Source organism: Rana temporaria, chromosome 1, assembly GCF_905171775.1.
Source record: "Rana temporaria chromosome 1, aRanTem1.1, whole genome shotgun sequence".
Classification (NCBI taxonomy): Eukaryota; Metazoa; Chordata; class Amphibia; order Anura; family Ranidae; genus Rana; species Rana temporaria.
The window spans coordinates 68,426,481-68,442,407 of NC_053489.1; the positions used below are offsets into that span (position 1 = coordinate 68,426,481).

The window sequence follows — 15,927 nt, forward strand, 5'->3', positions numbered from 1 at the left end:
CCAACATTGGATACCAAATTCTGTACAGGTAGTCTTGAAAACTTTTTTGTAGGGCACAACCAGAACCTAAACTTTTTTGCAGACTGAACTGCAGTCAGGGAATAAAGCCTAGTCCAGTATTTATCCCAGTTGATAATGAAGGAGCAGCATCACTCTTGAGAAGTCCTTGTACTCCCTTTTATAATTTACTGTGTATTGCAGAGTGATGTGTATTGCCGTACCAATGTGTGTTAAAACAAAAAAAAAATCTATTTTTTTTTTCTTTTGCCATGTGTTGATAGGCCATTCTAAATGCTGTAAAGCACAATAACATAAAAAAATTGCATCAGAACTGGCAGATGTGAATGGGTCCTAAATGGTTATCTAATAAGTACATATCTGATATTGAAGTATTTTCAGCTGTGGTAAACCCCTGAGACATTTAAATGTTTTAAAGTAAATGTTAATGAAAGTATTACATTTATATTTATTGACCCTTTATTTTTGAAATGTATATTTTCCAAACCCCAATAGTTGAAACATTGAAAACAATAGTTGAAACATTGACTTAAGCCTCGTACACACGACCGAGTTTCTCTGCAAAAAACAGCAAGAAACTTGCTGGGAGATATTTTTTTGCCGAGGAAACCGGTCGTGTGTACATTTTCGTCGAGGAAACTGTCGAGAAACTCGACGAGCCAAAAAGAGAGCATGTTCTCTATTTCCTTGACGGGAATGGAGAAAATTGGCATGTCGAGTTCCTCGACAGCCTGGCAAGGAACTCGACGAGGAAAACTATGTGTTTCGCACGTCGAGTTTCTCGGTCGTGTGTATGAGGCTTTAGGATACAAGGATGGTCCTTTAATAACATATTTAGTGGCATTTCCAATTGGTTTTCCCCATTGTCTTTAAAAAATTAAGTGGTAATACCCATTTAGAAACACTATAAGACGGTCTAAATATAAATATAGAAATATTATTGCTATTTTTCTTCTTATTATTATTATCCCTACCAGAAAACTGCAATTTTTAAATAAAAGAACGAAACAGATTATGTTTTGAGAAAAAGTTTCATTTTCATTTTTTATTGAGCTTAATCTTTTTGTTGTTTGTAAATTTTACTACAGATTCAAGTGAAGAAAACTGAGCTCTAAGGTTCTTTTAAAACATGCCATTTGTCAGAACGATGCACAGCAAGCTTTAAACCCTCTTTAGCATGGACCTTTTTTCTAGTGGATGAAATAACCATTTGCAAAATTTATATGATTAAACTTTTTTTAGTGGTAGAAAATATATAAGTACTCTGTAGCAAGATAAATACTATGCAACATCTGGGAGAAGTCCATAATTATATATTTATTTAATTTTTATTTATTTTTTACTTTTAGAACTTACTTCTCCCTGTTTAAATTTTTTTAAATACCCAAGGATAACTGATTTATCTTGATACAGAGGAGTCCTCTGTTCTACGAAGATGGAAAATTGCACGTAAATCATCAATATAACGTACTCAGAAAGTGTCAACTGCATCTTTCAAGCAGACATTATACATTGCATCTTTACACTTGAGACAATTTGTTTATACAATCTAAAAGAGGTACATACTGTACTATAATAAAAAGCGGTATATATGATTTTGTTATAATTCATGCCACAAGAGAAAACGATCAACCATATACAACAGAGATAGTTGCTACAATGGTGACCAATTGTTTGCACACAGGCATATTAAAAGCCATCTGTCCCATGGACTTTCTGCAAAAACATCCACTAATCGTAATGCCATATGTCACTGCGATACCACTTGTGGCAACTGTGGCTGATGAGAGTGATGATGGAAGAACAACACCACCAGATATGCTGTAATCAGTGTACGTCATGTCTCATATCTCTAGAGATATTCCCCTAACTTGGAGCTATCAGCCAGCAAGCCGCTTAAATAATATGACCCAGCTAGTCCCATCTTTTAGAGGTCTACAAGCCCAAGCCCAACCAAAGGGTGGAGAAACTGGAAAATAAATAATATGCCAGCAGAGACAATTAAGGAGCCAAACACAAGGTATTTCCATAAACAATGTTTTAAAAGGTTAGGTGCCAATTATAATTTTTGTAGGCAGATTTACCAGCCCCCAGAAAGGGTTGTCAGGTTTGCTAAATCATAGCAGTGATTTTTACTAGCTATTTTAACTTATAAAGGTAAAATATTTAATTGCCTTATTTTTTGGCCCCTTAAATTCTGTCATAGGGATGCTTTGAGTCGGATGTTTGACCTATTTTTTTTTTGCCCTCCTTTTCTGAAGTTTGCCAAAGAAAAGATCACTCAATTTGAACAGGTTGCATGCAATTGTATCCTGGGTGAGCTCACTGATGCCCTCTGTAGCCTACACCTGATTTTTCCTATTAATGTGTTACAATTAATTATTGATACTGGCAGGATTAAAAGTGTATGTCACCAGGGCTGCAGCTGTATAAACAGTAAAAAATTAGAATATATGAGTAAAACTAATCTCTGGTGAAATTGTAAAACCTCAGCAATCTACTGGCCCCTTTGTCCAGCGCCGGTAAAAACTGTGAGAACAATACTTTATTATTCCTCTTTTGTAAAAGGCAGTTGTTAATGTCTTTCTAAAAAAAAAATTGTACTTTAAGATGATAATGTGAGCCGTTTTTTTTATTCAGAACTGTAAAAGGATAACCATATTTTGCCACAAAGAAGAGGTCCAGGGAAATCTAAAATCTCAGTTGAGCCCATATATAGTTAAACCACTAGCTATTTTTAATGGTACTAATACCACTCCTTCTCTATATTTAATTAACATCAACCATTGTCCTACACCTGAAATATCAGGCTTGTAATTGAAAATACAATGGGCAGAGCAGGTAGATTGCCATAAACACCCATCTATGGCTCATATCAGTGGTCTCCAAACTTTACAAAGGGCCAGTTTACTATCCTTCAAACTTTAGGGGGGGGGTGGACTGTGACCAGTGGGAGAAAAAAGTCCCTGGCATCAGTGTAAGTAAACAATGTCCCATTCATTGGTTCCACACTTTACAAACAAAGGACCCGTTTACTGTACTTCAAACTTTAGGGGGGCTGAACTGTGACCAGTGGGAGAAGAAAGGGTCCTGGCATCAGTGGGAGTGAACAATGCCCCATCTATGGCATTAGAGGGGGGAATAATGCCCCATCATTGGCATCAGAAGGAGATATATTTTTTCCCATCATTGGTGTTAGTGGGAGGAATAGTGCCCCATCGTTGGTATCAATGGGATGAAAAGTTCCCCATCATTGGTGTAAGTGGGAGGAATAGTGCCCTATCATTGGTATCAATGGGAGGAAAAGTGCCCCATCATTGGTATTAATGGGAGGAATAGTGTCCAATTATTGTTATCAATGGGAGGAATAGTACCCCATCAATAGTATCAGTGGGAAAATTAGTGCTTCATCATTGGTGTCAGTGGCAGGACCTATGCCCCACCGTTGATGACGGAGGGGGGAATAATGCCCCAAGGGCTGGATAAAAGCAAACACAGGGACACATCTGGCCCCAGGGCCACAGTTTGGAGACCACTGGCTTGTACTACCTGTAGTACTCACGTCTTATGCACTGGGAGTGGTTGAGGCAAGTACGTAGGCAGGACACAGAGTTCAGGAATGCTTTGGGCAGTGGGCTGGGAACTTTTCAGTGACAAAACTGCAGTCTTAGATCACTGAGTCCTAGTCTTCTAGAAAAAGCAGCCATATATGGTAAAACATGGAGCGAAGATACAATCAAAAGAGTAATGAATAAAAAAAAAAAAATTTTGTGTGCCATTTAGAGATTTTTGTTTTATGATTGGAGTTCTTCTTTAAAACACCTACATGACCAACCAACAAAAAGCGTTTTCTTAATTTTCACATAAACGTCTTTTCTGAAACTTTGTCAGTTCTTAGGATGTTAAAGCAGAAAGAACAATCTCTCTAGGATAATGAAAAAAAATGATGCACAAATGCAGACACTCAGCTTTAAACACTGAAAACACATATTAAACATTCTATTAAATAAATAACTTACAAAGGAACACAAAGGCAGTGGGGTGGGGGTTGGGACGCAGTACATAGAATACACGGGAATACCACATTATTTGTTTTGTTAGAACAGTTTGCACGTGTTTACACATCTTAATCCCATACATTCTTGTGGATGTCTCTTCAAAAAAAAATATCCATCATTGTTGTCAATTTGACCCAAGTACTTTCAGCAAATGCTTTGCGTGTCTGTCTGCTCGCTGGATCGCTGGGTCTGAATGAGAAAAGAAGATCTTTGATTTAAGTTTGTATTCCATAAATAACTTTCCCGGAAGATCATCTGCATGATTGTCTCTCGTCCTTTAAACAGCATTGTACACACAACAAATAACATTCTTCAAACGGGCGGCTAGCTTTTATTTTATCCGAACTGGCCGCTTGCAGGAACGCGGCACTGGAGAAACAGCCTCTGGAAGACTTGGTACGCTTGTGAACTCCACAACTGGTTTTCCTCTTTGTGTCGAAGTGTTGAAGCCCTTTAGAATGTTCTCTGTAGGTCTTTGTTAGCAAATCCTTCATGTGAAGCTATAGAGGAATAGGAAGAAAGTGAGCATTTGTGCTTTTCCTTCTTGTTTTTGGTCCTCTTTTTGGGGTTCCTTTACCATTTAGTGCCACAAACATTTGTCTCTCATTGTTCTTCCAGGTTAGAGATGCATAGGTATTATAACCATTCTCCTCTATCCTCTCCTTTAGTTTACAGTCAATGTTAAATTCCTTCTGTAAATATTAAAGAGATAGAACATAATGAAAAAACAGATGAGTATACAGAGGACTTACAAGAATTTGCATGTACAAACACAATTTGTTTTATTAGGATGGATACTTTTAAACAACACAAAATAACAAAAATGTCAAAAATAGTCCAGAACAGGCTTTTTCAACCGGGGTGCTGTTTGGGTTCTTCAGGGGCGCTGTGGCAAAATGTCAAAAAATTGCCCCAAATTGCTCAAAGATTGTCAACAAGCTGCTGGCATGTAGGTCAAGCCACACCAAGACTAAGGCCTCGTACACACGACCGAGAAATTCGACAGAATCCATCAAGAAACTTGGTGGCAGAGCTTTTTTTGCAGAGGAAACCGGTCGTGTGTATGTTTTTCATCAAGGAAACCGTCGAGGAACTCGACGAGGAAAAAAGAGAACAAGTTCTCTTTTTTTCTCAACGGGAGTCTCATTTCCCCGCCGTGTTCCTCGTCTAGCTGGTTTTCGACAAGAAACTCGAACGTGTGTATGCTAAGAAACCCTTGCATGCTCAGAATAAAGTATGAGACGGGAGTAAAAGTAGCATTTGTAATGGAGATAACATATTTTTCACGCTGTAACAGACTGAAAAGTGCAAATCGTCTCCGACCAAACTTTTACTTAACACGCAGTAACATGAGATTAGCAAAAGCAGCCCCAAGGGTTGTGCCAGTGGAATCGAACTTCCCCAGCCATTCTATGTGTTGTACGTCACCGCGTTTGAGAACGAGAAGATTTTGTCTTGACAGTGTGTTCGCAAAGCAAGCTTGTCGAGTTCCTCGACAAGCCTAACAAGGAACTCGTCGAGGAAAACGATGTGTCTTTACCGACGAGTTTCGTATGTACGAGGTCGTATGTACGAGGCCTTAGACACAAGTTTTAATTGTACAGCATTACAACCTTGGGCACCGTGCATGCCAGCCACCAATGTCCTAAAGTCTAATAATGTATTTGGTTAATAAGGAGCACATCGGGTGCCTGCACAGCTTCCTTGTTTTCCCCTTCTCTGCCCCTATCCACCACCACTGGGGTCGCAAAAGTTGCATGAGTAAGAAAAACTGATGGAGGAAAGAAATTCTGAATACTAGTCAGTACCAGTGTGCAAAAGAATATTTGCTTTGTAAAAATAAATGACTTCACGTGGTGCTGCCAAGTTTGGGGGTCAGCCATCTTGATGGTTGGAGACATTGCCCTGTGGATTATTGATGTACATGCACGTTTTTACCTTTCCTGTGATGAGTGAGTTTGCTGGATTTTAATCAATTTTACATTGAATGCATTACACTATGAAGTGCATTTTTTACCTATGGTGGAACGATACATCCATTGAGGGCCATATGAAGTTGAATCTGTACAAGAGTGCTGTTGTTCGATCGATTGGATTCTGTAACAAGTGCATTCGACCACTGTATGTAGTGGTCCACTCTGGATAGTAAGGGTAAGTGGGGGTTATTTACGAAAGGCAAATCCACTTTGCACTACAAGTGCAGTCGCTGTAAATCTGAGGGGTAGATCTGAAATGAGGGGAAGCTCTGCTAATTTTATCATCCAATCATGTGCAAGCTAAAATGCTGTTTTTTTATTTTTCTTGCATGTCCCCCTCGGATCTACAGCGACTGCACTTCCAAGTGCACTTTCAAGTGCACTTGCAGTGCAAATTGGATTTTTCTTTAGTAAATAACCCCCAGTGTGTGTGTGTGCATCTGTCAGTGGAGCATCTCTCATAAGATTTTCAATTTCGAACCCCACACTTATTGGACTCTTTTTGTTGAATTTCTTGTCAAGGACTGTCTGTCAATTTTTAGCGTTGCACCTTTTGTATGAAGAAATGCTTTACTATTGATTCCTTGGCAGCACTCTACCCTAATAATTTTGAATTAAGGCGGCAGAATGGTGCCACCCATTAACACAAGTGCTCCCTGCTGGTTTGTTTAGCATGTGTTACCATTGCCCTAAGGAGAATGGATACTTGCAGCATGGGTATCAACAAAGATGGCAGAATATTTTAGACACATGAGGCTGGTTGACTGTTCTGGGTAGATCCAGCTGCCCTCAGCTATCTCTATAGAGTATGCTAGCCGGACACTGAGCAAAAACATTTGGCTTGGATGAACGTTCCCCTCTGGGTCTATGGAGAGGGTTGGGAGAAGCTTGCCGTGGATATCCCTAGTTCCACTTTTTTTTAGGGGGAAACAACAAGGCTTTTTTTTAACATATTCAATCTCTTCTTCTCCCTAGAGAAACAGCAGCATTGTCAGGAATATCATGGATAGGAGACTGTCACCCAATAGAGTTCCTTAATAAATATTAGTAGTAATGGGATGCTTCTGTCACTTTGGTGTCTAAAGCCTCTTATCGCATCTTCACATGTTCCTACATCATCGTAGGAGCACCAAACAAAATGTTTCAGGTCTTTAGGTTTTTGACTGCTGTCTGTACACCCCCCCGTGTGGAGATTTCTCTAGAGATAGTGAAGGGAAAACCCAACTCTAACAGCTGTCCCAGGACAGGTGTCCCTACTGAGCAATCTCCCTTAACGCCTGTCCCAGAGACAACTGTCAGAACTCAGATTTCTCTTCACTTTCTGTCTTGGCGAGACTGAGGTTCTACCCCTTTAAAAAACAAATCTGATTAATATGGAATAAATAAATAAATTAATAAACAAATTATAGTTACTTACAGAACCATAGACTTTGCCTCTTCTGTTCATGGCTAAATAATAATTGCTGTTAATGGATTTCACTGCCACAACCCCTACATCCACCGATGTTATCTCCAATATACCTAAAATGGGAGAAAGATATAAACAGAACATGTTATCTACCTGTCCATCAATGATAAATGCAAAATATACATTTTTTATTTTTAAACTCACTGTTAAAGCAAACATGCTTTGCTAATGTTGTACAAAGCAAAAGGCTTGCTTTAATGACCCCCACTTACCCAACAGAACCTGTAATTCTGGGTATAGAGCAGCATGTAACTAATTTCCCTTAATCTCAGTGCTGATACTTGGTGATTGGCCCAGTGTTATCAAATGAGGATAGGGAAAGAGTCCTCAGTCCAGTGTAAGCTCTGACTATAATGAATCAGAGCTTACACAGGTGCTCCATTCCTTCACCCTGTCAAAAGGGCATGAAAAAAAGATCAGAATGTCTTGCTAGGCAGTGGAGACTTAATTAAAGCAAACCTTTTGCTTTTCCCTACATGAGCTAGGCATGAATTTGATTCAAGGGATACCTATATAGGATGCACAAACCAAAGCTGATGGCCATAGCAAAGAATAAAATTATAGATTGTCAAACTGGGAGTTTTGTACAAAATCTTATCTCAAGGTTTCCTCGAAAAAGAAAACAGTAAAGTGTCCACAAACCTAAAGCCACTGACCCAATCCACTTCCACAGTCCCTCTTTCTATTTCCTATAAACAGCATTCTAAGCTAAGTACACTCCTTCACAGAAGGTACAACTTGAGGCAGCAATCTACTTTGTGAATAAACTCCACGCCTTTGGGTGTAGAGGGGCATATGTTCTTTCTGCCACACACAATAAATTATTTCAAACCTTTTCAAGATGTTACTTTTTATAAGCTAACACTTAAAAAAAAAATGTTGGGGCAGAATTAGATCTTGGGTTTGTCATCTATGGGATCATGTGACAGCAGGGCAGTGAACAGGAAGGGGAAGTATTGTAAGAGCAAACAGGGCCACCGCTCTACCAAGTCAGACAGACATATGCGTTCAATAGCTGCAGGCGTATTGAACATGTTTTGCTGGTGTCAATAACCAAAAGATTACAGGGAAAAAACTGAGTTAACCAGTTACTTCTGCCAACAAAACGCGCTGAATGCTTAACATACTTCAGCGGCACACTCTTTCACACTATGGTGTTCTGCCAAACACGCCAAACAAGTAACATGATAAACAGATGAAGTGCCGGCATGTGTAAAACAGCTGGGCTTCCACAGCACTTATTTTATGGGGAACAAAACTAACAGGTAATTTCCAACCATAGTAGTTCTTTTGCATAACACAGATGAAGATGTCGGCGCATACGATTTTGTTACGTTTCCAGCAGGTGATGGACTAATTTTTACTTCTGAGAAATTATCTATCTCCTGTATATACAGTATGTCCTTTATAAAATGTCATAAAATTATGCAATGGGAAAAAATGATGCAAATTATGACGGGAAAAAATGGAGTTAAGCAGTTTCATATGGCATTTGAAAATCATTAAAGGCAAATAATGAAAGCCTGTAACTGGTGTTGGTTTTCTCTTTTAGCAGTTTTGTAACCATATGCTACGTAATGCAACAAAAGCAAGCCTTACTATTCCTACATCTATCAAATGCATGCTCCCAAAGTATCCATTCTGTTTAGTAGAATACCTCCCAACCTTTCACATTTTAAAAGCCACAGCAAGCTTTACATTTATTCTGCCCAAGCTCTACCACCTAATTTGGGCATATCCACACAGGCAAGCCCACAAGTGCCTACCTTTAAGAACCCTAAAATATAAGTGCTAAATCAAGAGATGTCTTATAGGTAATGTTTGAACTGTGCTTGTAATAAAAGCAGAAGAACTTTACCAACAGTAAATGAGCTTTAAAACAAGCCCTCACTGACAGCTGTAGCTGCAATCACTGTGGAGCAATGTGGACAAGAGAAGCAGGGAAGCTGTTCAGATTGGGTGTCAGCACTCCTCTTTCTCTTTACCTATACCTGTTTTCGTTGGAGATTAAAAAGCTGTCAGGCTGCCAATTTACTGTTGCTGAACTAAACTGCTTAAAATTAAAGTGCTTCTGCTGTAGCCTATCAGGATGCAGAAGCACTTTAATTTTGAATTTCTCCCCAGTGCCTACAGCTACAGAGTTCAGTGAGGGATTGTAAAAGCTTCACTACCACCGGTTAAGAAAATATAAATATCAGAACAACCTCAGGCTGGCAAAAGTTCAATTTTAAGGTGATAAGAGTACACCCACTGAATGCTTTAAGAAAGTTGGAGCATTGACATATTACATCCCATACCAAATGGCAATTAAAAGGTCTCTTATTAGGACTCTTTAACTTCAGGAATTGTATTGTGTAATGCAGGTGCCTAAGTCCCAACTTAAAGCGGGGGTTCACCCTAAAAAAAAAAAATTGTTTTTGTCTACGATGCCATCCAGCATACTAGCGTGAGCTACAGTATGCCTTTATTTTTATTTTTTTAGCTGTACTCACAGTTTAATCCACAGTTTCGTTTCAGACTCCCGCGGGGAGTAGGCGTTCCTATGAAGAGGGGAACATGATTGACGGCCAGCTATGGCGCGTCACGCTTCCCGAAAATAGCCAAAATAGGACTTGGCTCTTCACGGCGCCTGCGCAGTCAGCTCCTAGTCTGTGCGCAGGCGCCGTATAGTGCCGTGAAGAGCCGAGTCCTACTCCGGCTATTTTCGGGAAGCGTGACGCGCCATAGCCGGCCGTCAATCATGTTCCCCTCTTCATAGGAACGCCTACTCCTCGCGGGGAGTGTGAAACGAAACTAACGGATTAAACTGTGAGTACAGCTGAAAAAAAATAAATAAAGGCATACTGTAGCTCACGCTAGTATGCTGAATGGCATGGTAGAAAGTTGTATTTTAGGGTGAACCTCCGCTTTAAGCCAGGAACTCTGGCCATATGATAGTAGTGGGCTTCTTTTAAGGTAGAAAAGGTTCTTATATGTAAGGCCTTTTACTGCTCTACCGAGAAGGTGAAATATCCAAAGATAGTGGACCTTAAATTCCACCACACTTGTGGGTGTATATCTGCTCAATGCAACTGTCTTGAGTTTACTGCTTATTTATCCATGTTTGTTTATTGCCTTCAAAGTAAAGTCACCTTGCCGCAACTGCTTGGATAGCCATCCTACTGTCATTATTCAATGTGTTTTCTTGGCAAGATGTGGGTAAAGAAATAGGTTACCATCTATTTCTTCTAAATAGAAATTCCAGCACAAACATAGAACACAGATATAAACTTGGGGCAGTGTCCTGGGTGGAAATCAAACTCAGAACTGCAACACTGCAAGGCTAGAACACTAAAAACTTAGGGGTCTATTTAGCAAAATTTTCACTCAAGAGTTACACAACTTTCAGACAAGATTCACACATTTTTATAATCAAAAGATTTGTTAAAATATGTGAATCTTGGGTGAAAACATTGATAGTGTGCCCCTCTTGTTTACTTTGCAATTATGTATATCAAAAGTGAGGAAATTAATAGTTCGCAGTTCTAATTTTGAGAAATTTAAAATGTAATTAGCAGGGTTAGTGCTTAGTAGTTGATAAAACATTTCCACTAACACTTACATAACAATGTGTGAATGCATGATGAATTCTAACCGTTCCTCTTAAAACCGTCTTATTTCTGTAATTATTAATCAATTGCATATTTTATCATAGTTAGCACACTCTTATATAGCACTAGGTCTTTTTATTAAACCCAGCTGAAAGCCCCTGTGGGAGTAGCACATACTCAAGAGCACAGAAAGTACAAGCTAATCAATGTACCAGCATATTTTTGGACTGTGGTGGAAAACTGAAGCATTGAAGAAAAGCTTGAATAAAATACCCTTACTTTTTAATATCTTTATAAATGATATTGGGTCTGAGATCAAAAGTAAAATTTCTGTCTTTGCAGATGACACCAAGCTATGCAGTGGAATAACGTCTTTACAGGATGTCGCCAATTTACAAGCCGTTCTCAATGCTAATAGTCTAATTGGGTGACTATGTAGCAGATGAGGTTTAATGTTGATAAATGTAAAGTTATGCACTTGGGGGCTAAGAATATGCATACGTCATACATACTAGGGGGAGTACAACTGGAGGGATCCGTAGTGGAGAAGGATCTGGGGGTTTGGTAGATCATAAGCTCAATAATGGCATGCAATGCCAAGCTGCGGCTTCCAAAGCGAGCAAAGTCCTTTCTTGTATTAAGAGAGGTATGGACTCCAGAGAGAGATATATATTTTTGCCCCTGTACAAATCATTAGTAAGACCTCATCTGGAATATGCAGTTCAGTTTTGGGCACCAGTTCTCAAGAAGGATATTGGGGAACTGGAGAAAGTTCAGAGAAGGGCAACCAAACTGATAAGAGGCATGGAGGAGCTCAGCTAAGAGGAAAGATTAGAGGAACTGAATTTATTCACTCTTTAGAAGAGGAGATTAAGGGGGGGATATGATCAACATGTACAAATATATAGGCGGTCAATATAGTGAACTTGGTGTTGAATTATTCACTTTACGGTCAACACTGAGAACAAGGGGGCACTCTTTACGTCTAGAGGAAAAGAGATTTCACCTCCAAATATGAAAAGGTTTCTTCACAGTAAGAGCTGTGAAAATGTGGAATAGACTCCCTCCAGAGGTGGTTCTGGCCAGCTCAGTAAAATGCTTTAAGAAAGGCCTGGATACTTTCCTAAATGTACATAATATAACTGGGTAAAGTTAATCAGGGGAATATCCAATTGCCTCTCGGGGGATCCAAAAGGAATTTTTTCCCCTGCTGTAGCAAATTGGATCATGCTTTGCTGTTTTTTTTTTTTTGCCTTCCTCTGGATCAACTGTGGGTATAGAATTGGGTATATGGGATTGTACAATATTATTATTATTTTATTTCTTATGGTTGAACTTGATGGACTTGTGTATTTTTTCAACCTGACTAACTATGTAATACTATGTAAATATGGGGAGGACATATAAATGTTAAGCAGACAGATCTCAAGTGGAAATTAATCCAAAAGACAAAGTATTGCAAAGCTTATGTGCTACTACGGAGCCACCATGTTTCATTGAAGGTTTTAGGTTTAAGATGTACTGTATATCTAGTTAAAACTTTTTTACATTAAACCAAAACTTAAACAAACAAAAAAAAAAGATCTTCTACTGCAATGGGAACATATATAAATGTTAATTGTGCCTAGGCAGGACCCAGAAACCTCTTGGTTTGCATTTCTCCTGAAAAATAGCAATGCACTAGGTACTCCTGTGTCTACAGACTCATAGCTGTATATTTGCAATGTGAGATCATCAAAAGGCATTGCTGCCTCTGCCTCTGAAATTTGGAGTGAAATTTGGTGATGTCACTAGTGTGGTGCTCAATGTTCTCCTTGCTAGAGAGGAGGATAAACTTGAGCTGAAAAGATCTCTCTGCTTCTGCTTTATCCATAGTGTGGATCTTTGCTTTCTGAACCTCTTCCCAGGACAAAAACACAGGATTCAGGAATGTTTAGGGGACAATCTAAGAGCCACCAAGCACTTTTAGGAAGCTAAGGAACATGTGCATCCGTTGACACCGATTTTAAACAGTTGGTAGCCAACTGTGTTTTCTAGAGAGCTTTGGCTACCTGTCTCATGGGATTTGCCAAGCCTGCCAATTAATTTGCAGCTTATATTATCTTTTACTTTTCCGGGACGGAGAGGCACAATGTTCCTTCATTCTTCAAACACTATCTAGAGATCAGAGATCAAGAAGCATTTTGGTTCCAAACAGCCTGCTTAGAAGTTCATGTTCCATCTGAATTGATGTCAAAATTTTTAAACAACTACGAAAAGTTGTTTGGAATAAAATGTTTTGCTCTGCACATGTGCCATTTCCCCTGCCTGTTATTGTTGGTGTAAATTTCCAGAGCTAACAATCTGTATCAGATTTATTGGGATTTTAAAAAAAGTTAACACAAGGATAAAATTGTGAAGTTCTGCAAGACATTTTAGCTCAATTTTTCATCCAGAAAGGGGATGTTTATTGAAGGCTTCCAGCCACAATAAAATGGGGTGGGAGTGGAGGCCGGAACATAGCTCTATATTTATCGGTAAAAGAAAAATAAACCTACTTTTCCCTTTTAGAAGGCTGGAGTATTTGTTTTAGATTTGATGTGCCATGAATTGCAGCTGGGGAAGTGGACTGATCCAAACATCCATCATGAAGGAATAGTAACAATTGGAACAGGTCTGTAAAGTGTTACTGATTTACATCTCTAGAATCCAACAAATTTTGGTACCCTGTAACCGAGCCCCATTCTCCTTGTTTCCATGGGAGTGACCGTAACTTTGTGCAGTCTGAGTCTTCCTTGCAAGAAGAATTTCTGTGCCTAAGTGTTAATAAAACTGGTCAGGTTGAAATCACTTCTGCAATCACAAACTTAGTAAAATGTACGAAGTAGCCCATATACGGATAAGTGTTGTCCGCAATGTCCTTTCTCTAAAACTGACTGGTATCGTGGGATCTGCAAATATAAACTTAATTGGTGAAACTGTGCACCCAACATTCACCTGTGATCTGCTGCTAAATGGAAGATTTTCCCAGTATTCCTTTTCTGATGACAACAATGAAATATTCTATTATCTTTCATTTACTGTAGCGGTGACAATAGCCAGAGAGTGAACCAATAGACAGCGTGAATCTCCCCCTCTTTACAAGTTATTAAAAAAATGTTTAACTTTAGTTATACTTTCACTTAAAGTTTATCTAAGGCCATTTTTTTTCAGTTTTATACCATGTGAAAGGTTTTCATTGAGTGTCTGTCCCTATTGGGGAGCTCCAACCTCTCTGTTTGTCTTAGTGACAATTGTTACTGGGATTAAAATGTTGACCTGTCTTTGCCACAGGAATGAAGGGTTAATATTGCAATGGGGACACATGTTGTGGTAAACCATCTAAGAGCAGATTTCACAAATTTTGGAGAAATTTGCTTTCAAAATTTGTTTTGTCTTCTGGTATTCATTTACAAATTTGTATTTTGTCTTTTAGCAAATCATGTAGAACAGTACACCAAACAATGGCCATCAAAACCGACACATAGCACACTTTGGTGTGCATGGAGGAGATACAGTAATGGATGCGCAGAAATGTTATGCCACTACTTATGTCATAATAAAAAGGTACAGAAATGAACCTTGTTCCCTGCCAAGTCCTCCATTAGAAAAATATTTAATAGACTGCCATGCTTGAAAGGACATATTTTGAATAAAGCGGTATGGTAGATGAGTGGTCCCAAAGGACCCTAGACTAAAGGTATAAAGTAAAAGAAGGAAGTCAAGTGAAGAGAATGGTAGGGAAATAGTAAGAGAGGGGGAAAAAAGGGGGGAGACTGGGGTTCGGTGGTAAGATAAAGAGTAAATGGGTGCCGTTCTAACGACTGGTACCTAAACTATACCGTTAGATAACATTTTGTTGTGTCTTTTGGACCAGAAATTAGGGTAAATTTACCCAATGGGACACAGTCAGCTAAACAATATAACACATGTTTTTTTTAACCATTATTTACGCTATATTAAAAAAAAAAAAAAAAACAGCTTTGGTTTTAGATAAACTTTAACTTGTGAGTTTGTTTATGTCAGCAGGATGCCTTTAATAGACATGAAGTAAGCCATTCTGTTCAACACACATTACAGTAAAACCTTGGATTGCGAGTATAATTTGTTCCAGAAACATGTTTGTAATCCAAAACACTTGTAAATCAAAGCATTTTTTTTTTTACAGGGTATAAAAGAGTGAGGCACCTCTAAGTGTAGAAATAGTAATAGTTCCTAAATGTTGTACCTTCATTAAATCTAACCATATTGCTACACTTAGAGGCTCCTCTCTACTCTTTAATACTCAGTTGTGACATGATGCTACTCTTATACCAAGACATCGCTTGTATATCAAGGCAATATATATTAAAACATTTTGCTCATCTGGCAAAACGCTCTCAAACCAAAGTTACTCTCAAACCAAGGTGTACTGTACTGCCTGGAGTCCAAGAAAGTATTTAGTAGAATTGAACAGTAAATAACTCCAGTGTATCTATACCTAGGAACCAGCTTACTAGCCATTAAATGTGGTGGCTGCATTGATTTTCTTTTTTTAGATGATGTTCCTCACCTGGTGATCCTGCCGATAATGCACTTTGTGTTCTAGTGTGACAAAGCTTACTTACCATACTGTATTAATGTAGGAGCAGCATTGTCATCCTAAAACAGGAAGTGTGTCAGGACTACTTAACACCTCTGCATCTCCTGATCTTAATAAATAATGGTGTGTGAGTGTGGGGGGCATTCTTCTGTAGTGCACAGAGAGAGCTAGAAACAGTTCTAACTGATAACTGTCAGCGGAGGCAGAGAACACAGGA

The 15,927-nt window shown here is 38.9% G+C and overlaps 1 protein-coding gene across 1 annotated transcript in view; it reads right to left on the minus strand.

Annotated features, from left to right (window-relative positions):
- Positions 1 to 3,351: 3,351 nt before the first annotated feature.
- Positions 3,352 to 15,927, minus strand: part of FGF10 (fibroblast growth factor 10) — a 151,720-nt gene continuing 139,144 nt past the window's right edge. The window contains exons 2-3 of the mRNA XM_040339167.1: positions 7,470 to 7,573; positions 3,352 to 4,768 (exon numbers count right to left, since the gene is read on the minus strand). Of these exons, the coding sequence (XP_040195101.1) occupies positions 4,577 to 4,768; positions 7,470 to 7,573 (296 nt within the window). The 3' untranslated portion in view covers positions 3,352 to 4,576. The remainder of the gene's footprint in view (positions 4,769 to 7,469; positions 7,574 to 15,927) is intronic.